The following is a 23,711-nucleotide window of genomic DNA, read 5'->3' as shown; positions in this document are numbered from 1 at the left end:
TGAAGGTTTTATCAATTATGATTTGCCTTTTTGGCATAAAAAGTATGTTTCTTGAACAGAACCATGATTAGGAATTAGGGAAAATGAAGTAAGAAACGTAACAATCATGGTTTGATCTACCATTGTTTTGTTTGTTTCATTGATTACAAGTTTGAGATCAGTATAAGAATTGTGATGTAGTAATGTTTGTCGTAAGAGCTTGAGTCTCCAACTTTAGATTTTGTTTTTATAAAAATTCTAATATTATGTTTATAAATTAATTTTTTTAAAGACTAAATTGTTAAACATAAACGCATAAATAATTCTATTTCTAATAGTATTATTTTTCACAATTTTTATCGGTGATGGCCAATCTTGATAGTGTCCAAATATAAGGAAAATAATTGATATTTAATTTCAAAGTAATACATGATCAAATAAAATTAAGAAATTGAAATTTATTAATCAAGAAAAAGTGGTGACACAATACAATTAAGGTCACGTCATAGCTAATGACTCTAATGACTCTATTAGTTTGAAATGCCGGAGAAAAATAGCTAGACTCTAATGACTCTATTAGTTTGAAATGCCGGAGAAAAATATGAAAAACGCCGTCTGTGGGGATCGAACCCACGACCACGTGGTTAAAAGCCACGCGCTCTACCGCTGAGCTAAGACGGCTTGATGGTTATTATGGGCAATCTATTTATAATTAGTAAATTTTGTGCTTGGTTCATTGGTTCGCAATGTAGACAATTCATGTAGAAATACTAAAAAAAAAAGTCCTAGGAAGCGTAACACCTTTGAATTCTCACTTTTCTCATCCACATGTATTGTAATGAAATGGTTGTAAAATAAAATAAGATAATGGTTGAATTAGTACATTGTATGGGAAATGTAATAATGTAGACAATAAATTAAATTTTTAAATACTGTTGTGCTCCCAAAGTGAACCTACTTTAATAAATGTTGCACTCTCATTTAATTGAAGTACTAGGGTGCTTATCTGCATAAATTGAGGATACAAACCATGTACTTGCGATGATAAAAAATCAATGTTCCTTTTACTATGAATTCGTCTTCGGAGTGTGCATTGTTCTGTTTCTCTCTTTAGATGGTTCTGAAAGGCAGATTATTTTCGATTGCTACAATAATTTTGGTAACAACGAATATTCAGGTTTTGATGGTTAATAACAATCATTTTAACATGAAACCAAAAACAATTGACGCTTCATGTACACATATTTGTGCAATAAAAATACACCTTTCAGGCTTCACCTTCACGTAAAACCATTCTTTTCCAATAGCATCGACGTGTGAAGTTGCATTTTGAAAATTGGTGGCATTTTTTTTGAGTAACTGTAAAATAATAATGGCAGTTATAGCACATGTCATATAGTGATTTTGTGTAGTTATTGGTGAACAAGTTGAGCACGTGTGGTAAAAAGAGTGATAAAGATAAAATAGGAAAATAGAATGTGAGTAAAGGACATTAAAGTGCCTAAACCCTTTTATAGTAGTAGTAGAAGATTAATTCTATAGCTGCACATGAGCACATCAATTGCCAATAAAAATTAAGGTTCAAAGCTAGAGCATCAGAATAGCAGCATTTTCCTTGTAGCAGCACTAGGCACTAGCCAGGTATTGGCCGTTAGCAAGAAAACAGTACAAGGACCACCTAGGATAGTTTTCTACCAATATATATAATTTCGGAATTCCCGGAACAGGAAACATAACATAAACTCGCCCAAGTCAAAAAAGGGCCAGACACTTTTAGGTGGATGACATTATAATTCATAATTGATTGATAATTTGATGTATCCAGCTTGTAACATGATGGGAAACTCCTACGGATAATATAATAAATTCAAAACAGACCTAGCAAGTGTAGCCCACAATAATTTACTCAAATTTGACCTGATCGTTTCTGGCATGTTACTGGGTTAAATACTTCAATACAAGGTGCAACCTAATATCTCTGCATTATCACAATAACTAAACAGATAGAATACCACCCATAAATAACCCTGTATGTGAATGACCTTCATTGCTTTTTCGAAAACAATGCAAATCTATCTCTAATCAAATTGTGTATAATTGAATACCAACTTAAATATAAGAATCATAGCAGCATATATTATGAGCTTTCCTCATTTTCACCCACAAATTAAACCTTGCTTCTAATTAAGCCTCTTGCTTTAGCTAGTCAATCGCTCTTATCCTGTTGTGAACCAATCTCTTGCAGATAGTGTTCTGCATCCAAGGCTGCCATACACCCTGCACATGTATCATGACTTATTCATTATTATGAATGCATTTATTGCTAAAATTTCAAGTTCAGTGGTAAATAATAAACATCAAAGCCAAAGACAAGGCAGCACAATCAATTTCTCCTCCAAAGCTTAAATATCTTGGGTAGGCACAGCTTAACATATCATCTCTTTGGGCACACCATTTCATTTTGGTGCTTGGTGCATTTTTTAATGTGGACCAACAGCCTTTCACATGTTTTAATATTGAATCAAGGGCTTAGAGTAGGCAGTGCCAAACCAAGAATAACTCTTTACAACAAGGTCATACATCAGGTCCAAACAATGCATCCACACAACAAAACGAGGCAAATTGGCAATCTCTAATCCATACAACTTGAGCTCTTTAAATGAATGAGTATTATATGTGTGCCGGCACCAATGCTAATTGTCAACTCAATAACAGAATAAATAGTTCTAAATTGTCCACATCTACAGTTAAACTACGATATAGTGCACATGTAGACATTAATGACATTGCCAATGTTGAAACGGTATAACTGTCATCAAATGTGATGTAAACAGTAAGATTGTTTTCACATTTCACATAACAAATTAACAAGATTAAAGATAGTAGCTACAACCAAGACAAAAAAATGATAAACAAGAAAGCGGATAAAGTTTTAAGGACCTATAAAGCATGCAGAATGTAAAATGATAAATATAAGACAAGTTTAGACAACTATTGTTGCTTAAGTTTAGCATGCTTGTGATCTCAACAAAACTAAGAATTAACAGATGAAATTTACTGGCATCTATTATGCATGTATCAAGGTGTTCTCATTCAAATTTCATAAGCATGCTCATGCAATAACTGGTGCATGATTGACTTGTTATACACAAAATAAAAGGTTTGATAGAACATCATCTTGATCAAGTGAACTTTAGTTCAATTAAACCTTTTGTGCTAAGGTCAGACCTCTAAAATAGAAGAAACAGAAACAAATGAAACCAACACTATTATCAGATTATCATTATGAACAAGAAAAAAACAAAAAGAATACAAGCTACCACTAGTAAGCTACAGACTACAGTAAAACTAGACATTCATATCATTAAATGATTTATTAGATACTCCAAAACAGAGAATCTTGAAAACTATTCAAAATTCAGAATAACTACAAGAAGCAATTGAACATTCAGTTTCAAGTGAATGGCTAACCAAAGACAGAACAAGAGAGGTTGAATTTACTTAATGAGTTCTAATAGAACCAGTGGTTAATTGGAACATTTTTGTTAGTTTGCTACAATATTCTCATTTATTAAAAAACCTTGCAATCTTGGATACTATTCAACTAACAGGATTCCAATAGACATTTTCTTTCATGTGCTTGCAATGCTTCATTTCCAGTTTGCCAAACTCCGGAGGAATAAAACAACTACTAAGCATTTTCTCACTAGGTAGAGTCAACTACACAATTCAAACCAAAACATAGAGCCCTATAATAGATCACATATGTATTTAATCCATTATATATTTAAATCCCTTTAAATAATTTCTTCTAAGATTTCAATCAGTTTTCGGAGGCAACTATGCCTAACGACAAAAGGCAAGATCTAGTTGTTGTATACTAGAGATATGCACTACATACACTTCCAGGGACACATGAGACAAACCAAGGTTAAAACACTGCTAGGAACAAACATTTAAGCCCATCCGCTCTTCATTCCCTTTCTTAAGCATAAAAAATTGTTCCCAACTTTAAAACAAACTCAAATTTTATGTGTTATTTTCCTTTTCAAATTTCAGATGGCCTTGTGTATTGGGGTCGAAACCAGTGATCTTTTGAACTGAACATGTTGGAATGGACATTGTTAGCAATTGGTACAGGAACTGATGCAACATCCAAATGGTGCATTCCTGCTTCATTTCTACTAAAACTCAGTCAAATAAAGTAAAACACAAATGAAAACATAGGACCATGAACTCACGTTTGGTGCAGACACCTAAACTTACACACATGAACATAGGACACGATACCTCAGATGAACCGGTAGTCACTACCATCACAGAAACCAATTTAAAATAACCAAAACGAAGACACAGTGAACCAGTAAGAGAAAATTACCAGAGCCAGCAGCAGTAATAGCTTGCCTATACTTCTTGTCCTGAACATCGCCGGCAGCAAAAACACCCTCAACACTGGTTTTCGTCGTCCCGGGCTTCGTCACAATGTAGCCATCAGCATCAAGGTCAAGCTGTCCACCAAGAAACTTAGTCGCAGGCTCGTGCCCAATCGCAAAAAACAACCCATTCACGCTCAAATCAGAAACCTCCCCAGTCACCACGTTCTTCACCTTCAAACCCCCAAGCTTCTTGTTCCCTTCGTCACCGTAAGCCTTCTCCACCACCGAGTTCCAAAGCACCTTGATCTTCTTGTTGTTCAAGGCCTTGCTCTGCATAATCTTCGAAGCCCTAAACGTATCCCTACGGTGGATGATGTAAACCTCGGAACCGTACTTCGTGAGGAATGTCGCTTCCTCCATGGCGGAATCGCCGCCTCCGATAACGGCGAGCGGCTTGTTACGGAAGATCGGGGCGGCGCCATCGCACACAGCGCACGCGGAGATCCCGCGGTTCCAGAAACCGTTGGGGCCTTCACCGGAGCCCTCGAAGGGGAGGCGCTTGGCGACGGCGCCGGTGGCCACGATGACGGAATCGGCCACGACGGTTTTGGAATCAGTGAAAACGCTAAAAGGACGCTTCGAGAAATCTACCTTCGTGACGGTCTCCGTGAAGATCTCGGTGCCGAATCGCTCCGACTGCTTGCGGCAGCGTTCCATGAGCTCACCGCCGAGGATGCCGTCGGGGAAGCCGGGGAAGTTCTCGACATCGGTTGTCGTGGTTAGCTGGCCTCCGGGGGCGATGTCGTTGGCCATCCATCCTTCGAAGAGGATTGGCTTGAGCTCGGCGCGGGCAGCGTAGACGGCGGCAGTGTGGGCGGCAGGACCGCTTCCTATGATGCAGAGCTTGGTTTTGAGGGTGCTCATGGTGGAGGCAGAGTATGCTGCGGCGTTGGCAGTGGTGGTGGAGGCCCGGCGAAGAGCGGCGACGTGATTGCGGACCTTAGAAATGAGATTTTGGAGAGTGTAGTTAGGGCAAAATCTCATCACTTTAATCGCCACTCTCCTTCTCTTTCTTTGACTTTTTTTTATTTTATTTTCTCTCTCTCTTATTTTATTTACTCTCTAATTATTGGAGGCAAAATCATTTTTTTTATATTTTTTATTCACATTCATTGTGATTGTGGAAACTGGAACGTGAGATATTCATTTGAATAAGGCGCGAAATGGGTGTTTCCCTTTTGCTTCTGGGCGCCAAGTTAAGCAAATAACACTTAATTTATTTTTTCCATTATACACTTTCTTAATTTATAAACATAAAAATATACACTAATTCTCATTATGAATGATAGCTTTTATTATGCTACGTACATATCTAGTAATAATTTTTTATTTGATCACTATTTTTTAAATAACTATTAAATGGTATTCGATAGTTTTATAAGATTTACAAAAATAATCTTAAAGGATGGAAATAACATATAAGCTCCTAAATTATTTAAGAATATGACAAAAAATATCATATAAGTGAAAAATAACTTGTGCATTTAATTTAATTTGAGTTTTTATTGAAATATCTAGATAATTATTTAAAAAATGTATAAAAAAATCAAAACAAAATTCAAACTTTAAACTTCTTTTCATTTGTATAAAATCATTTTATAATTTTTTTCAAAAATTCTGTATCATTAAAACTAACATTAGTTTTATTTGACAATTATTTAATAATTTCTTGTTTTACCTGTTCAAACTTACTAAATGATTTCATAGTATTATTATTTTTTCTTAATTTTAACTATATATATATATATATATATATATATATATATATATATATATATATTTTCAGTATTAAAGTTTTATAACCTGTTCATACCCTGGTCCAATACAAAGGCCCAGATCCAACTAAAAGGCCTAATCCAAAGGATTAGAGCCCAGCTAAGTACCGGCCTTCACATAAGAAGTCGGTATAAACCACGACTTGGTCAGAAGAGGTCGGATGCGAGATTAGCTGGCAGATAAGCACTCATTCAAATGAGTAACCGCCCCTAAAATCTCTCTAACCGCCTCATAAAGCCATATCTCAACCTCCCCAAGATAATAGGGACGGTTACCACCCTAAAGATATGGCACTACACCAACGGTGGTTATTGGCTCGCCTCCATAAATACCCTGACACTCCTTCAGGTATCCCTAAGTCCAATACTCTCTAAGACCTGCTTACACTCTTGCTAACTTAGGCATCGGAGTGTCTTTGCAGGTACCACCCCCCATTCTCACGCGAGCACAAGTCGGACGGAGCCTCCCGAGTCGCGGACCTACCCGGAGTCCTCCTCCATCACACACTTGGGCCGCCTAACGCCATCCGCGTTATTAATCTCCGGTTACCCACCGTAACATTGGCGCCGTTGCCGGGGACCCGAGAGATCACTCAAACGATGGCGGATAGATCCCACGAAGAAGGCCATGTGGATACAGATTCTGAACAAGAGAATCTAGACATGGGCAATGGCAATGAAGACGATGATCAACACAGAGAGGGCACCTCTGGAGTAAAGAATCCGAAGGTAAATTCCTCAGATGGGCGTGAATCAGAAAAAGGCGCACCGCCTCACATAACTGAACTGATGGGATTGGTTCATAGCCGCCTGGAGCAATTGGAACAAGAGCGGGAGAGGCAAAAGGAAACCGAAAGGTACCTCAAAGAGGAGATGGAACGGCGAAAAGAGTTGGAAAGAAAACTCTTGCAGCTAGAATCCTCCCTCAAGAACTCCCGCGATGAAGGGGAAGATCGACTCCCGGGCGGAGAAGATCCCTTCAGCGAGGACATAATGAGGGCAAAAGTTCCAGGGAACTTCAAAAGCCCTGATATGGACCTCTATGATGGAACTACAGATCCCAAGCACCATCTCAGCAACTTTAAAAGTCGGATGTATCTAGCCGATGCCTCCGACGCTACGAGATGCAAGGCTTTCCCGACCACTTTATCAAAAGCAGCAATGAAGTGGTTCGATAGCCTCCCCCCAAGATCCATCACTAGTTTTGAAGACCTCTCAAGGAAATTCTTGATGAGGTTCTCCATCCAAAAAGACAAGGTTAAACATGCCCCGAGCCTCCTGGGAATAAAACAGGAGGTCGGAGAGTCTTTACGAGCCTATATGGAAAGGTTCAATAAGGCATGTTTAGAGATCCAAGACCTGCCCACAGAGGCAGTAATAATGGGGTTAGTCAATGGACTTAGAGAAGGCCCCTTCTCACAGTCCATATCTAAAAGACATCCCGTTTCTCTAAGTGATGTACAAGAAAGGGCCGAGAAGTACATCAATATGGAAGAGAATGCAAGACTAAGAGACTTGAGTTCACGACCTGGACCTACTTCCTCCTCTAGGGAAAGAGAGAGGGAAGTCAGGAAAAAGGAAGAACCCGGTCTCGAAAGGCCCAGAAAATATCACTCTTATACTCCTCTAAAGACTTCCATAGTGGATGTATACAGAGAAATTTGCAACACTGAAAGGCTGCCACCCCCAAGACCTATTAAAAATAAAAAAGGGGGAAGTCGCGGCGAATATTGCGAGTACCATAAAATATATGGTCACTCCACCAACGACTGTTACGACCTCAAAAATGTGATAGAAAAACTGGCTAGAGAAGGTCGGCTTGACAGATATCTCATGGAGAGGTCGGACACCCATGGAAAAAGAAAGCGAGACGATATGGACAGAAGAGACCCACCGCCACAGACTCCTGAGAGACATATCCATATGATCTCAGGAGGATTTGCGGGGGGGGGGGGAATCACTAAATCTTCTCGCAAAAGACATCTCAAAAGAGTCTACCAGGTCGGGGATGAGACACCCGACCTCCCCACTATATCATTCACAAAAGAAGATGGACAAGGGGTAATTCCCGGGCATGATGATCCCGTGGTGATAACCATGATCCTAGCCAACGCCCATCTCCACAGAACCCTAGTAGATCAAGGAAGCTCGGCGGACATCCTTTTCAAGCCCGCCTTCGACAAGCTAGGGTTAGATGAAAAAAAGTTGAGAGCTTACCCCGACACCCTATATGGGTTAGGGGATACGCCAATAAAACCACTGGGATTTTTGCCCCTTCACACAACTTTCGGAAAGGGGGAGAAATCAAGGACTCTGAGCATAGACTTCATAGTCATCGATGAAGGGTCAGCTTACAATGCCTTAATTGGCAGAACTACCCTTAATCGACTCGGAGCAGTGGTATCCACTCCTCACCTCTGCATGAAATTCCCGACTCCAGGAGGAATAGCAACGGTGAGGGGAGATCAAAAATTGGCAAGGAAGTGCTACAACGAAAGCCTGAATCTGAGAGGGAAGGGCAAAGAAGTCCACACCATAGAATTAGGTGGTGCAAGGACCAGAGAAGAGCTACGACCCCAACCGGGAGGAAAAACCGAGGAGATATAAATCGGTAAGGAGGAAGGAAAAAACACTTACATAGGAGCCAATCTAGGGGAAACCCTGAAACAAAGGTTGGGTGAACTCCTAAGAGCTAATTCCGACCTCTTCGCCTGGAAGGCCTCCGACATGCCCGGGATTGATCCCGAGCTCATGTCCCATAGGCTCTCGGTTTACTCAGGATCCCGACCTGTACAGCAAAGGAGACGCAAGCTCGGCCCAGAGAGGGCCTCCATAGTGGAAGAGCAAGTACAGGCGCTCCTGGAAGCCGGCTTTATCAGAGAAGTCAAATACCCGACATGGCTAGCCAATGTAGTGCTAGTCAAAAAACAAAATGGTAAATGGAGAATGTGCGTCGACTATACCGACCTGAATAAGGCATGTCCTAAGGACCCTTATCCCCTACCAAGTATTGATACCCTGGTGGACTCCAGCTCAGGGTACCAATACCTATCATTCATGGACGCCTACTCGGGATACAACCAAATCCCGATGCACGAACCCGACCAGGAGAAGACATCGTTCATCACACCGAAAGCCAACTATTGCTACGTGGTCATGCCATTCGGATTGAAGAATGCAGGAGCCACGTACCAGAGGCTGATGAACAAAGTGTTTTTCCCCCATCTAGGGAGCCTAATGGAGGTATACGTCGACGACATGTTAGTAAAAACCAAGCAAGAAGTCGACCTCTTAACCGACCTCTCACAAGTCTTCGACACTATAAGGTTGCATGGGATGAGACTAAATCCCGCAAAATGTGCCTTCGCAGTAGAAGCAGGAAAATTTCTAGGGTTCATGCTAACACAAAGAGGGATTGAAGCCAATCCCGACAAATGCAGAGCCATCCTGGAAATGAAAAGCCCGACTTGTTTGAGAGAGGTTCAACAGCTCAATGGCCGACTTGCAGCCCTCTCCAGATTCTTGGCAGGATCGGCACTAAAATCCCTTCCATTATTCTCCCTATTAAGGAAGGGATGCCAATTCGAATGGACTCCGGAATGTGAGGAGGCGTTCCAAGAGTTCAAAAAATTCTTAAGCCAACCTCCTATCTTGACCCGACCAGTACCGGGAAAAGACCTCGTCCTATACCTCTCCGTCGCAAACAGAGCTGTCTCATCAGCCCTGATCAGAGAAGACGAGGTCGGGCAACACCCGGTCTATTTCACCAGTAAGGTTCTACAAGGTCCTGAGCTAAGGTACCACAAACTAGAGAAGTTTGCTTACTCCTTAGTAATAGCCTCAAGAAGGCTACGACCTTACTTCCAGGCTCACACAATAAGAGTCCGTACGAACCAGCCCATGAAGCAAATCCTTCAAAAAACGGATGTTGCAGGGAGAATGGTTCAATGGGCGATAGAGCTCTCCGAGTTCGATTTGAGATACGAAACTCGAACTGCAATTAAAGCCCAGTGCCTCGCCGACTTCATTGCAGAATACGCAGGTGAACAAGAGGAAAAACCGACTACATGAGAACTCTATGTAGACGGATCCTCCAACAAAACAGGGAGCGGCGCAGACATAATATTGGTAGATGAAAAAGGAACCCAGATAGAGGTTTCCTTAAAATTTGACTTCCCGGCTTCAAACAATCAGGCAGAATATGAAGCCCTGATTGCAGGATTAAAATTAGCAGAAGAAGTTGGCGCCGCAAAGGTGACGATCTACAGCGACTCACAAGTGGTGACTTCCCAAATAAGTGGGGAATATCAGGCAAAGGACCCCAATATGAAGAAATACTTGGAAAAAACCTTGGAACACCTAGGGCACTTTGCGGAAACCGAGGTTAAGCATATAACTCGGGATCTGAATAGCAGAGCTGACGCCCTATCCAAGTTAGCAAGTACCAAACCCGGAGGGAACAACAGAAGCCTGATTCAAGAAACCCTCCAAGAGCCCTCGGTATCAAAAGCAGAAGATGAACGAGAGATACTTGAGGTAGTCGGCCTAGACCTCGGATGGATGAATCCCTTAGTCGAATATTTAAAATTCGACATCCTCCCCAAAGAGGAGAAGGAAGCTAAAAAGATCCGAAGGGAAGCACAATATTATACTTTGGTGAGAAATATCCTTTACAGAAGAGGGATATCAACACCATTGCTAAAGTGCGTACCGACCTCAAGAACCGCCGAGGTCTTGGAGGAAGTACATAGTGGGATCTGCGGAAACCATCTCGGAGCAAGGTCGCTGGCCAGAAAAGTGATCCGAGCAGGATTCTATTGGCCGACCTTGCAGAAAGATGCCACAGACTTTGTGAAAAAATGCCAGCCATGCCAAATGCATGCAAATTTCCACGTGGCTCCACCAGAAGAGCTCATTAGTATAACTTCCCCCTGGCCTTTCGCAAAATGGGGGATGGATCTGTTAGGTCCTTTTCCCCAAGCACCAGGGCAAGTTAAATACTTAATTGTGGGTATAGATTACTTCACAAAGTGGGTAGAAGCAGAACCGCTAGCCACTATCACCGCTCAAAGAAGTCGCAGGTTCCTCTACAAAAACATCATCACAAGGTATGGGATACCTTATTCCATCACCACAGATAATGGAACCCAATTCACCGACGCCACCTTCAGAAACCTGGTAGCCAGTATGAAGATCAAACATCAATTCACCTCGGTAGAGCACCCACAAGCCAATGGGCAAGCCGAGGCAGCTAACAAAGTCATACTGGCAGGTTTGAAGAAAAGATTACAGGAAGCGAAGGGAGCTTGGGCTGAAGAGCTCCCTCAAGTGTTGTGGGCTTATAGGACAACCCCCCAATCCGCCACAAGAGAAACACCCTTCCGACTAGTATACGGCGTAGAAGCCATGATTCCTGTAGAAATCAGTGAGCAAAGCCCAAGGGTAATTCTCCATGATGAAGTCGGAAATGTACAGGGGCACAAAGAGGAGCTCGACTTGCTCCCCGAAGTCCAAGAGAACGCCCAAATAAGAGAAGCGGCATTAAAACAAAGGATAACTACCAGATACAACAAGAAAGTCATTCGAAGAACATTCGCCGTAGACGACTTGGTCCTAATCAGAAACGACATTGGGGTCAACAAGTCAGGAGATGGAAAGCTCGCCGCAAATTGGAAAGGGCCATACAAAATCAAAGAAGTGTTAGGGAAAGGTTATTATAAAGTAACCGACCTGGATGGCACTGAGTTACCAAGGTCGTGGCATGCATGTAATATGAAAAGGTACTACAGCTAGAAGCGAACTCTACTCCCTGATGTACTCTTTTCCCAGCTTCATGATTTTTTCCCAAAAAGGGTTTTTTCTGGAGAGGGGTTTTTAACGAGGCATCATAGTAGAGGCTAAGGGAAAATATGCTGTCAAGACCCTTAGTAGCAAAAAGGTACCTTCCCGATTAATAAAGATCTTTTTTATCACTATATTTCTCTTAAATATCCTCCTTTATTTCTTATAAGTCTTTCTACGAAACGCGCCGACTTAAGCTCGACAAAGCGTGAAAATCCCATGAACCGACCTAACATGGTCGTCAGGATGAAACGACGAGGTACAAGTCGGTGTAAAGAGGTTATACAAGTTGATCGTACTAAACTCGGAAACTGTCCGACTCTTAAGTCGAAGGGAAATCCGAGTAATGCAAACTCGAAAGAACTCCGAGTACAAGAAAACCGAGTTCCGAGTAGATGAAAAACGCATCACAAAAATAACCTAAGTCACGAAACTCACTAAAGCAAAGCTGAGTATAAAGGATAACAAAAGAGATATGAAAACCTGAAAAGTTTGAAGTTTGCATACAAACCTTTGCACGAAAAAGGCTCGAAAAAATAATGCAAGCTAAACAAAAGGTTTTTCCGAAAAGATCAAAACAGTAAAGCATGTACACGCGCCAAGTAACTTAAACCCTTATCCAAAAAAAGGGGGCACCTACTTCGATTAAGAAAACCCTTATCCAAAAAAAGGCATTTATTTTGTTTAAAACCCTTATCCAAAAAGAAAGGGCAACAAAAAGAATGTTTTGTTTACGGCCTTAAAAGGCCAAAAGCAAATCGTTCACGAACCGCCAAGCAAATAAATAGAAGTTTAAAAAAGGGGGGACCCACAGGCCGGGCCCCCATATAGCCACAAAAATAAAAAGAAGTCATTTCTTGGACGGAGTAGAGGAATCACCACCACCAGGAGGAACACCACCAGGACCGGGAGGAGGAGCCAAAGAGGAAGTCGGAGCGTCTTTAGAGTGAGGAGGAGACTCTATAATCCTCTGCCCCCGAGTCTTTAGGTCTGACTCGGAAAGGACCTCGGGAGCAGGAGGATCAACAATGGCGCCGTCAATCACCACTTTGTCAGGATGTAATGGAGAAAGATCCAAGTCGGGGGCTATAACCCTGACCTGCTCAAGGAAAATTCTCCAAGACTCCTCGGCGCCATCGGCGATAGAGTCCTCCAAGTCAGCATAAGCATTCCGAGAGTTCACCAAATCCTTCTTCACCTCCACCATATCTTTAAATAGGCTTTGGTAACTCTCCTGGGCTGCCTTCCTGAGATTCACCTCCATAGTACATTGGGCTCGCAGCTGGCTCTCCTTCTCCCGAAGGTCATCTCTCTCCTTCCTCAACTTATCCCTCTCCGCCTTCAACTCCCTCTCATGTTTTTCAAACATGAGAAGCCTCTCCTCCAGCTCCGCAACCTTTGAGGTAGTTCCCAAGGAGCTGAGGGGAGTCTTCTCGAAGATATCCGAAAGTTTGCCACAAACTCCCGCCGCCCTAAAACTCTCCTCGGCCAAAGCAGTAAGGTGGCTCCGAACAGAAGCATCATCCATAGGTATCAAAGGATAGATGTTCTTTCGGACGAATGCTTGAGCATCCGCCTTAACACCACCTTCCCAAAAAGGGCCAGACTCGGAAGTCTTGCGCTTCTTCTTCTCAGGCTCGGAGAGCAATTGGGCAGAAGGGAGTGGTCGAGCCAAACTCGAGGAGGAAGAGATAAGGATAGGCTGAGAGGGAGTACCAACATTTCTAGGAGGAGGAGGAGGAGGAGGAGGAGAGACGACCGCCTTGCCACCCCCGGACCTAGTCCGGGACTTGGCCTTAGCTTCCTGGACCCTTTGGTAAGCCTCCTGAGCATTCTTTTTTGCCATATCTACAAAAGACACAATTAAGTCCCAAGTCGGCAAAAATAAGTCGGCAAAAACAAAACAAGTCGGTGATAGTAAAACTCGGAAATAGGAGATGCATGCGCTACCTATGCAAGATTGAACAAAAGTCGACGTCCCCTGAAGGATTTTTCTCGTATCTAAGTATGGGGTCTTCCCCCATGCTTCTCGGAAAAACCCCACAATGGCCGCCTCCACCTCGTCTAGGTCATCTAGACCAATCTTTTCACAAGGGGTGGCCGGCAGCCAGTAAAGGGGAAAACGAGGGGAGGAATGCTCGTCCAGAAAAAAGGGGTGGTGACCCTCTACAGCTTGAACCTTGAAAAAGAAGTTTTTGAAGTCGTGGAAGGATTCGTCAAAAAGGGTGAAAATCCTCCGACCTTGAATGGCTCGGAAGGATACCCATTGTTGTTTGTTATTTAGCCCACTAAAGGGCTTAGTCATATGGAAAAGATAAAAGAAGATTCTCAAGGAAGTCGGAAAGTCCAGAGCGTGGCTTATAAACTGGTAAATCTTCAAGAAACCCCAGGAATTGGGATGGAGTTGAGTAGGGGCAACCTTACAGTGGTGCAAAACGGATATCTCAAAATCCGAGAAAGGAAGAAAAACACCCAAACGGGTGATCATGCATTCATACATAAAGAAAAAGTGAGGGGCCGCCTCATCAACTCTCCCAAAACAGACCCGGTCTTCAGGACCCGGGATTATCAGTTCATATTTGGGCTCGTCCTCATCCGAAGTACAGAGCCTGTGATGAGTACGAAGGTGGGTGATGAACTCAGCGTCAACCAACGGTTCCTCCCCAAGGACCGTATCGTCAACCCACTGAGAAAGAATGTCTACAGAAGCCATTTTTTTTACAAAGAAGAAAGTGGCAGAAAACCTACAAAAAGGAAAAAGAAAAAAGAAAATCAAAAAATACGGCCACTAAAGAAGAGAAATTCGAAACTAGAATCTACAGGTCAACCTATCTACTCGCAAAACAAAACATGCAAACATAAAGCATGACAGGGAAAAAGCAAAACTAACCTTTATCCAAAAATGGAGGTTGGTGAAGGGCAGAAGTCTTCGAACCCAAGGATGCAATACGAACAAGATAAAGAGAAAGTTTGAAAGATTGCAGAAACCGAAAATGGAAAGAGAGGGAAAGTATTTATAAAAAAGGCTAAGGGGCATAATGGTAAAAAGCGAGGCAGTCATCAATGAGACTGCACCGTTACCAAAGCCCTCAATCCCTAAATGATCCCTCAACAGACACGACGCTTGAATTGACGTAACTGTCAGAAACCAAAAGTCGCGAAAATCACGTCGGTTCCCAAGATCCGTGTTCTTTTCAAACAAGTCGACTACGCACCCGAGTTGAATACTTGAACCCAAACTTTAAAGGAAATTTGGGCTCAAGTAGGGGCACTGTTCATACCCTGGTCCAATACAAAGGCCCAGGTCCAACTAAAAGGCCTAATCCAAAGGATTAGAGCCCAGCTAAGTACCGGCCTTCACATAAGAAGTCGGTATCAACCACGACTTGGTCAGAAGAGGTCGGATGCGAGATTAGCTGGCAGATAAGCACTCATTCAAATGAGTAACCGCCCCTAAAATCTCTCTAACCGCCTCATAAAGCCATATCTCAACCTCCCCAAGATAATAGGGACGGTTACCACCCTAAAGATATGGCACTACACCAACGGTGGTTATTGGCTCGCCTCCATAAATACCCTGACACTCCTTCAGGTATCCCTAAGTCCAATACTCTCTAAGACCTGCTTACACTCTTGCTAACTTAGGCATCGGAGTGTCTTTGCAGGTACCACCCCCCATTCTCACGCGAGCACAAGTCGGACGGAGCCTCCCGAGTCGCGGACCTACCCGGAGTCCTCCTCCATCACACACTTGGGCCGCCTAACGCCATCCGCGTTATTAATCTCCGGTTACCCACCGTAACATAGCCCATATAAGATATAACTATAAACATCAGATAATAAAGCCACGGTTATACATAGCCATGTATTAATAATTCCATAATAACTAATAAGCATATCCCAAAATTCTATTTGTTTGGCACTTATGATGCTACCACAAAGGTTCTAATATTCTATGATGCTCGTGAACTTTTCTTTTTATTAACAACGGAGTTAAAGAAGCTCAAACGAAAGACAAAACTAAGAAGTAATTATCTTCGAATGGTACGTGCCAATTAGGCATGGCAATTTTTCTTTAACGAAGTGGATATTTGCAGGAAATTATCTGTCGAGAGACAAATTTGGAGGGCAAAATCCATTCGCGGGTGACGGGGACGGGAACCGTTTATTATACGGGATAGGGACGAGGATAAAGGTTCCTGCTCCGTGGAGATCTGCATATTTTTTGTTATGAGAAATTACTAAAATATCCTTCATATATATATGTATTAGTTTCATTCCACTTACATTAACCCTAGCCTCTATTTCATTTCTGCAGACATGAATTCTAACATCTTCTCTTTGAAATTCCACTAGACCACCATAATCTACAGCCACTACTCTAATCCACTGTCCACCTCTCTTCTTCCATTTCTCACTGCTGGCCACCGCCCCCAAATCCCCTCACCGTCGCACTCCCCCAGTCCCCCTAAACTCCCTCACCTTCGCAGATTCCCTCCCTCAAAACAAAGAACGTCGTTGCCGTCTTCACGCGTCAGGAGCGTCGCACCATCGCCTTCGTCGTCTCATCAAGAGAGTCGCGCCGTCGCCTTCTTCGTTGCGTCAGAAGCGTCGCACCGTCACCGCCTTTGTCGCAGCAGGAGCGAGCATCGCGCTGTCATCGTTCTTGTCACAGCAGGAGTGACACGCCGTCGCTGTCTTTGTGGCAGCAGGAGCAACGCCCCATCGATGTTTAGTGAGCATCGCCATTCTTCTTCGCTGTTTCTGCTATTCTTTTTTTTCTATTCATATGATTTTCGGTGAATTTTTTTCAATTTCTGTGTTCTACCTTAGAGTATTTGTTAATTTGATTTATGTGATATTTGTGATTTTCTGTCATTTCTGTAAATATTATTTCATATATGTGCCTCTGTCAGTGATTAATAGGAAAGATTTGGCATAATACTTTAGATTTTTGCAATTTTCATGAATACCTTCAATTTGATTTACCAATAATCAATTAATGTTATTTACTAATTTTGACTTAACACTGGCTCTATGATTTACCTTCAATTTCTGCTATGGTATTTGGTTTTATCAATTTTTTTCCTTTTTTATAAAAATTCACGAATATCTGTGGATACCCAAGTTCCCGGCAGATACAGGGTCCCCATTACCCGTCGTGGGGATGGGGCGGGAACGGGGACAGATAATAGAGGCGGAGGACGAGGGACGGGGGGCATGTCCTCGCCCCCATAGAGACCCGTTGCCATCCCTAGTGCCAATCGCATCAGAATGAAACAAAGCAAAATACATGAAGGTAAGGTAAAGAAAACATGACAACCAATCATCAAGCTATGCCCAAAGTTAGCAAGTCCATCCGCACACGAATTCGCCTCATAGTATTAGTGATTCAAATTTCAATTACATAATTTGTCACACCTATCCTTGATAGCCAAGACAATGGCCTTTAAAAAATGACATTCAATCCCTTCCTGAGAACACAGTTTCGTTGCAGCCAAAGAATCCACCTTAATATGAAGACTTTCTAATCCAAGACTTAAAGCTAGGTGAATACCCAGGAAGACACCCTAAAGCTCCACTGCTGTAATAGTTCCATAATCCAAATTGGCACTAAGACAAGTAATAAAATTTCCATTACTGTCCTTAATAATGCCTCCACAAGCAGCTCTCCCAATCTGCAGGACAGATCCATCAGTGTTTAATTTAAAGAAAGCCGGATTAGGCGGTATTCACTTAACCTGCTTATCAATGAAAGTATCCACTTTCTTCTTCACATTGCCGAAAACCAAGACTCCCTTGGTTCTTTGGGAGGCATAGTTTATCCCAACTAAGAAAATGTGGCTTTCGCTCCAAATCAGTACCACCCCACACAGTTTTTTACAAATACTATCAATTTTATCACAAATACTCATAGGAAGCTTCATTGTTTGCATAACATAAGAGGGAATAGTCGCTAAAACAGATTGGGCTAGCGTTAATCTACCAGACAGAGAAAGGCTCCGAGTTTTCCAAGAGTTCAATCAATTCGACATTCTATCAATGATAAATTGAAAATCTTCCTTCCGAGCTCTAGCATGAAGAAGAGGAACACCCAAATACATACCCAAGTTATTCATAAGTCTCATACCAAGAGCATCACTTAACCTACGTTTTCTTTTGAAACTCATATTTTTTGAAAAGAAAACACAAGACTTAGCAAAATTCACCTTTTGACCTGAACATCGGCAAAAAAGATCAAACATACCTCGCACGACTTCTACTTGATCCATAGTTGCTTTTCCAAAAAGAACAATGTCATCAGCAAAACAGAGATGAGAGAGTTTCGGACCTCCCATGCTAAGCTTAATAGGCTCCCAATTTCTATTATTCACTGCTACTGAGGTTATTTGAGACAGGCATTCTATGCATAAAACGAAAAGATATGGAGAAATTGGATCGCCCTGGTGGATTCCTCTACTCAGAGTGAAGGAGACTGAAAGTGACCCATTTCAAAGAACCTGCATATCCACTCACGAGTAACAGTGAAAGATCAAATCAGCTGAATTGTTGGGAATGTTGGCCTCCAGCAGAATATCTCTGATAAATTGCCATTTCAACCGATTGTATGCTTTTTCAAGATCGATTTTAATGGCCATGAATCCGCCCTCACCCTTTTTATTTCTCATAGTGTAGAGGACCTCTTGTGCCACCAAAATATTGTCCGCACTCTGTCTGCCTGGAACGAAACTGCATTGAGCAGGGCTAATAAGCTTGGGCATGAGTTCCTTCAGTTGTTGAGACACAATCTTGGTAATGAGTTTGTATGATACATTGCACAAACCAATTGGCCTGAAATGCCCTATGGTCTCAGGATTATCAATCTTTGGGATATGAAAAATATAAGTATTATTCACTACTTTAATTTGTTGATGATCTTGGAAGATCCTTTTAACCCAACTAATTAGAGAATCTTTAACAGAAGACCAATTACTTTAGTAAAACATTGGAGGCAAACCATCAAGACATGGAGCTTTCCAGGCCCCCATTGCAAAGAGGGAAGTTCTAATATCATCAACTGTCACCTTCTTAGTCAATATTGCTATATCCTCCTTAGAAATCGTTGGAAACAATGCCGGAACTTCTAATCTCTCATACCCGGAATCTTCCGTATAGAGGTTCTGAAAAAAATTAAGGCTATGATCTTGCAACTGTTGATCCTGCTCAATCCAGACTCCTGCTTGGTCTTTCATCATACTTACTCTATTTCGTCTCTTTCTTGAAGTGGCTGCACCATGAAAATAGGAGGTGTTCATGTCTTTATAATTTAACCACTTACATCATGAACATTTCTTCTAGTATATTTCTTCTTGAATGAGCAAATCTTCTAATTCCTTCCATAAACACGATTGAAGATCCTCAAGGAAAGGATTTGGCTCAAAAGAAAGATTTGCAGAAATACAATAAAGCCCGGCTAAAATGAAAGATTTTCCCTTTGCAATATTACCAAATACTTCATTATTCCAAATTATTGCAGCGGACATGAAAGATGAAATATTATCCTCTAGCAGGTTATCAGTACGCCAATTATTAATCAATAGTGCATGAAAATCCTTATGAACAAGCCAAGGAGCTAAGAAATAAAGGTTTAACAAAAGAATTACCATGATAATCCAAGTTAAGTGGGCAGGTGCTTCACCAGAGCCTGCGATAACCACAGAGACCATGAGTTATTTGCCACATACCTATCCAGTCTCCTCCGAATAGTCCCCCGCTGCCAAGTAAAGGGTTGCCCTTGGAACCCAATATCGTGCAACCCGGAATCAAGAAGACAAGCGGCAAAACGATGATGATCTCTGGATAAGTTGAAACCCCCAAATGTATGCACTCGTAAGCACACAATTAAAGTTGCCACCCACACACCAATCGCCCTGAATGAGACCTGCCAATCTTCGAATATTATACCAAAGATCAGCTCACAGAGCAATATAGGGAGATTCGTAGACAACAGTTAGAAACTAAGGAAGCTCGTTTTGACAAGCTACCCTCAGGTGGACAAATTGCCTATGCGATTCCAGAACCTCAATACACCAAAATGTATCATTCCACAACACCCAAATACCTCCAGAGAAGCCAACACCTTCCACTAGATGCCAAGAAGAGAAACCAAACTTTCGAGCAATGTTCGTTACCTTTGTTCCAGAGATATGAGTCTCCAGTAAATAGAGTATATTAGAGTGATAACGACCACATAAATCCTTAACCAACCTGGAAAAACATTTATATCCTACACCTTTGCAGTTCTACATTATTATATTCATAATAAACAACAACAACGGAAGAAGACAGGAAACACAATAAGAAAAGACTGAAACCAGCTATTACACAGGAGTGGGATCATCCACCCCCATACCTGCTGAAGCTTGCTCCACCAGGGAGAAACCGAAATAGAAACCACAGGAGAGTGTGCATCAACCATTGCTCCGGGGTCCGGTGGATTTGATGTTGTACCCATGTCTCCCATATTGCGATTTACTTTATTTGCAGGCCTGATATCCTCCTTCGAAGGAAGATATGCTTGAACATAGGGAAGCCCTTCCAAGCCCAGCTTGTCACCTCCAGTCATGAATTGTGCTTTGTGCCTTTTTAATCAAATTAATTGAGTGCCAGTAATCATCTTCCTTCCGATTTTTTGCCACAGGACTAGGAGAGGAGTCTACTTCTTTCCCCTTATTCACCATTGCTTCAAAACTTCGACTCCCTACTTTCTTCCTTTCCATTCGCGTTTTTTACACCCCCTTTGCTCTGGACAACAAACAGATTAGACTTTAGAATGGAAGGAGTCTTTCCAGTTTGGGTTTTCTTACTTCTTCCCTCCTGAGACGAAAGTTTCAATTTCTCCTCATTTCCTTCAAAATGTTTGGGCGTGTGAGTTGAGGCTATGTTGCTCAAATCAGGAGTTATTGAGTCTTTGGGTTCCTCATTGCCCAACAAGTTGAAACGTGAGCCTAGTTGAACTTGCACTTTGGGCCCTGGCCCACTTCCTTGCTTAGTGCGAGCTCCTCTACGTTGGTTCTTGCTCACAAGCATCCAAGGCTCAAAGAAGTGGTTTGATTTCTAACATTCTCATCAACCCTTACTGTGGACTTCGTTTGCACCTCTGTCACAATCCCCATTTCTTCGGGAACCACTTCTGAATTATCCGGAGCCATATTAGCTGCATCTAAACCTTTCCCATTTGCTTTAACCATCGGAACAGTCTCAGTCATTGCCGCTTGCGGCTGCATCTTGGTGTTTGTGACTCCTCCATCAGGACATTCCTCCTATGACCATGCCTTCCACACCCAAAACATATCAAATGCAAGCCCTTATACTATATCCTGAACTCTCGGCCTAATACTTCAATGACCGGAACAAGTTTACGCCGTAAGTCAATCTCAACACATAGCCGCACAAATTTTTTTCTCGAGTGAATTGACGTGGTTTGGTCAATTTTGAGCATAGAACCTATCTTTTCCCCTACTCTCCATAAGAACGGTTGAGTGCACAATTCCACAGGTAAATCTGGAATCCGCACCCACAATGCAATTATTTGAAAATCATTAGCACAAGGGTTAAAGAATGGCCTCTATCTTTGTACCAAGAGATAATGGCCAGTAGCTTGCCAAGGGACTTCGAACAGAGCGTGTCGATAATCTTCCTCGTCTAGGAACCGAACTAGGAAAAAAATTCCCAGTTAAGTCAATGATTTTGACTTCACCCTTCATGGCCCATACCCGTGGAATCCAGGCATCCATAGCGTGGAACCCCAAGCTTTTTCACAGAAGTTTGACAATTAAGGAAAACTTCCAAAGCTTGCACCGTGTGTCGTATTCTTCCAAGGACACTTCAACTACTGATTTTGGATTGAAGGGGGCTGCTTCCTCCTTGGTTAATTCCACAACCTCATCCAGAGAATAATCCTCAGCCACCAATTGAACAATCTCTACCGGAAATAAATCCATCTCGGCTCCCCCTAACATCAGACTATCCTTATAAGAACAGCTTCTTGTCGTTCCTGATGCTACCTCACCCGTCGGTACAAAATTCGATTGACTCCTCAGTGCAGGAGGGGGTTGGCTCTGCCGTTCACCAACATTATCCATCACCATCGTAGTGACACCTTTTTTGTTGCGTGGAACCTCCTCTGCATCTGGCAGGATTTCATCCCCATTGGGTTTAGCTTTCTTGACACTTCTCTATAGTTGGTCCTTTTCTTGAGAAGATTTTTCCTCTGCTGTCGCCTTAGGGTTTAGAGAGCATTCTATTTCTTCCAATCATGAACAACTTTTTCAAATAATTCGTCACACTGTTTTTCTTGTAATGTGTTTGAATATTATTTACTTGTGCTCGTGAACTATTCCTTCAGAAGCAGCTTTAAACTTATTTGTGTTGGTTGAATACCTATTTTGGCCTCTCATCATTTTTTTAAGGATTACAAGATTTTTAATTAAAAAAAATATTTTTTTAAGTTTTTAATATTTAATTTTATGAGATTGATTAATCTTTTGTCAACAATCTATCTTTTAAAATATACTTATGTGATACGTTATTCACTAATATATTCTCTATTTAATTTATATAAGTAAAATCAATTTAAAAATCATTAACATTTCTTAGTTTTACATAATAAATTTATGTAATATATTTGAAAAAGGTAAAAAAAAAACTAAATTACTTTTATAATTATTCTTAAAAGACAATAAAACTCCCAACAAAAAATAATTTATCAATCCTAATTGACTCTTAATAGATAAATCAACAGTTAACATATTATATAAATTTATTCTATTAATACAGAGCGAAAATATTAACAAAACAAATAATAATCTCATAAAAATAAAGATGAAAAACCATAAAACAAAAATTTATTAAACATACAGTCTTTTGAAATAATTATCAAGCCATTTAATTTTTTTTCTCCTTAATTGTATATTTAGCTTCAACCCAAAACAGGTTCCATTGCAAATAGGTGGAAATTAGAAATCTTCTTTCTAGTTATTAACACCCTAAAAAGAATGATCATTTTCAGATACATGCATCAAAGCATATTCACAAAAGACAAATTTTATGGTTTCTTTTGAGTTTGGTATCTTATGTGCCTGTTTTTTAAAAATAATTACTAAATATTTAAAAATTATTTATTTTTATATTTTTAAATTAAATATTAATTTTTAATTTTTTAATAAATTAAGCAATTACATGCAAGTATCATGGTAATTAACTCCAAAAAATATCTCTCGAATCTATAGCATTATTCTAAAATACGATATATTATTGAAATTGAAATGAAATATAAAATTTCGTGTATATAAGTATATTACTTAATTTCTCATCACTAAACAACTTTTAATAAGTTAAGAGTAAATTTTTTTATCAGATTACTTATTCAAAAAATTTAAATTAACAAAAAATACATAAATAATTATATATTTTAAATATCTTTTATGAAAAAATCTTTTTTAAATTTGTATGAATTTGTTTTTATAGATTTTTTTCTACTTTTACCTGCTTTATGTTTAATTTTTTTTTTGAATTAACAAAAATTAAACTCCATAGTTTAGGTTATAAAAATTTTGATATTATGGCATTTTTAAATCTTAAATTGATAATATTTTAACAGAAAAATATTCTTAAAAAATTAATAAGTTGCTAGTTTACC

The 23,711-nt window shown here is 40.8% G+C and overlaps 1 protein-coding gene, 1 long non-coding RNA gene and 1 other non-coding gene across 4 annotated transcripts; all 3 read right to left on the bottom strand.

The window, feature by feature from the left end:
- Window positions 1-588: 588 nt before the first annotated feature.
- On the bottom strand, window positions 589-660 carry TRNAK-UUU (transfer RNA lysine (anticodon UUU)). The gene has a single exon. It is a non-coding gene; the product is annotated as a tRNA-Lys (tRNA).
- A 1,205-nt stretch (window positions 661-1,865) lies between these two features.
- LOC112800230 (thioredoxin reductase NTRB-like) lies at window positions 1,866-5,590 on the bottom strand. Its single transcript, XM_025842389.3, has 2 exons — window positions 4,358-5,590; window positions 1,866-2,256 (listed from the first exon to the last, which is right to left on the bottom strand). The coding sequence occupies exons 1-2, from the start codon at window positions 5,397-5,399 to the stop codon at window positions 2,186-2,188; spliced, it is 1,113 nt and encodes a 370-aa protein (XP_025698174.1). The 5' UTR covers window positions 5,400-5,590; the 3' UTR covers window positions 1,866-2,185.
- A 10,765-nt stretch (window positions 5,591-16,355) lies between these two features.
- On the bottom strand, window positions 16,356-22,431 carry LOC112800229 (uncharacterized). 2 transcript variants are annotated; one of them, XR_011861818.1, is made up of 2 exons: window positions 19,675-22,431; window positions 16,356-19,397 (listed from the first exon to the last, which is right to left on the bottom strand). It is a non-coding gene; the product is annotated as an uncharacterized lncRNA (long non-coding RNA). The 2 variants fall into 2 exon arrangements; XR_003818416.2 differs by having other exon boundaries at window positions 16,356-19,298.
- Between the last annotated feature and the right edge of the window lie 1,280 nt (window positions 22,432-23,711).

The sequence above is a fragment of the Arachis hypogaea genome, chromosome 5, assembly GCF_003086295.3.
Source record: "Arachis hypogaea cultivar Tifrunner chromosome 5, arahy.Tifrunner.gnm2.J5K5, whole genome shotgun sequence".
NCBI lineage: Eukaryota > Viridiplantae > Streptophyta > Magnoliopsida > Fabales > Fabaceae > Arachis > Arachis hypogaea.
Note: the sequence above shows the minus strand (reverse complement) of the source record. Positions and strands in the feature narration are given on the sequence as shown.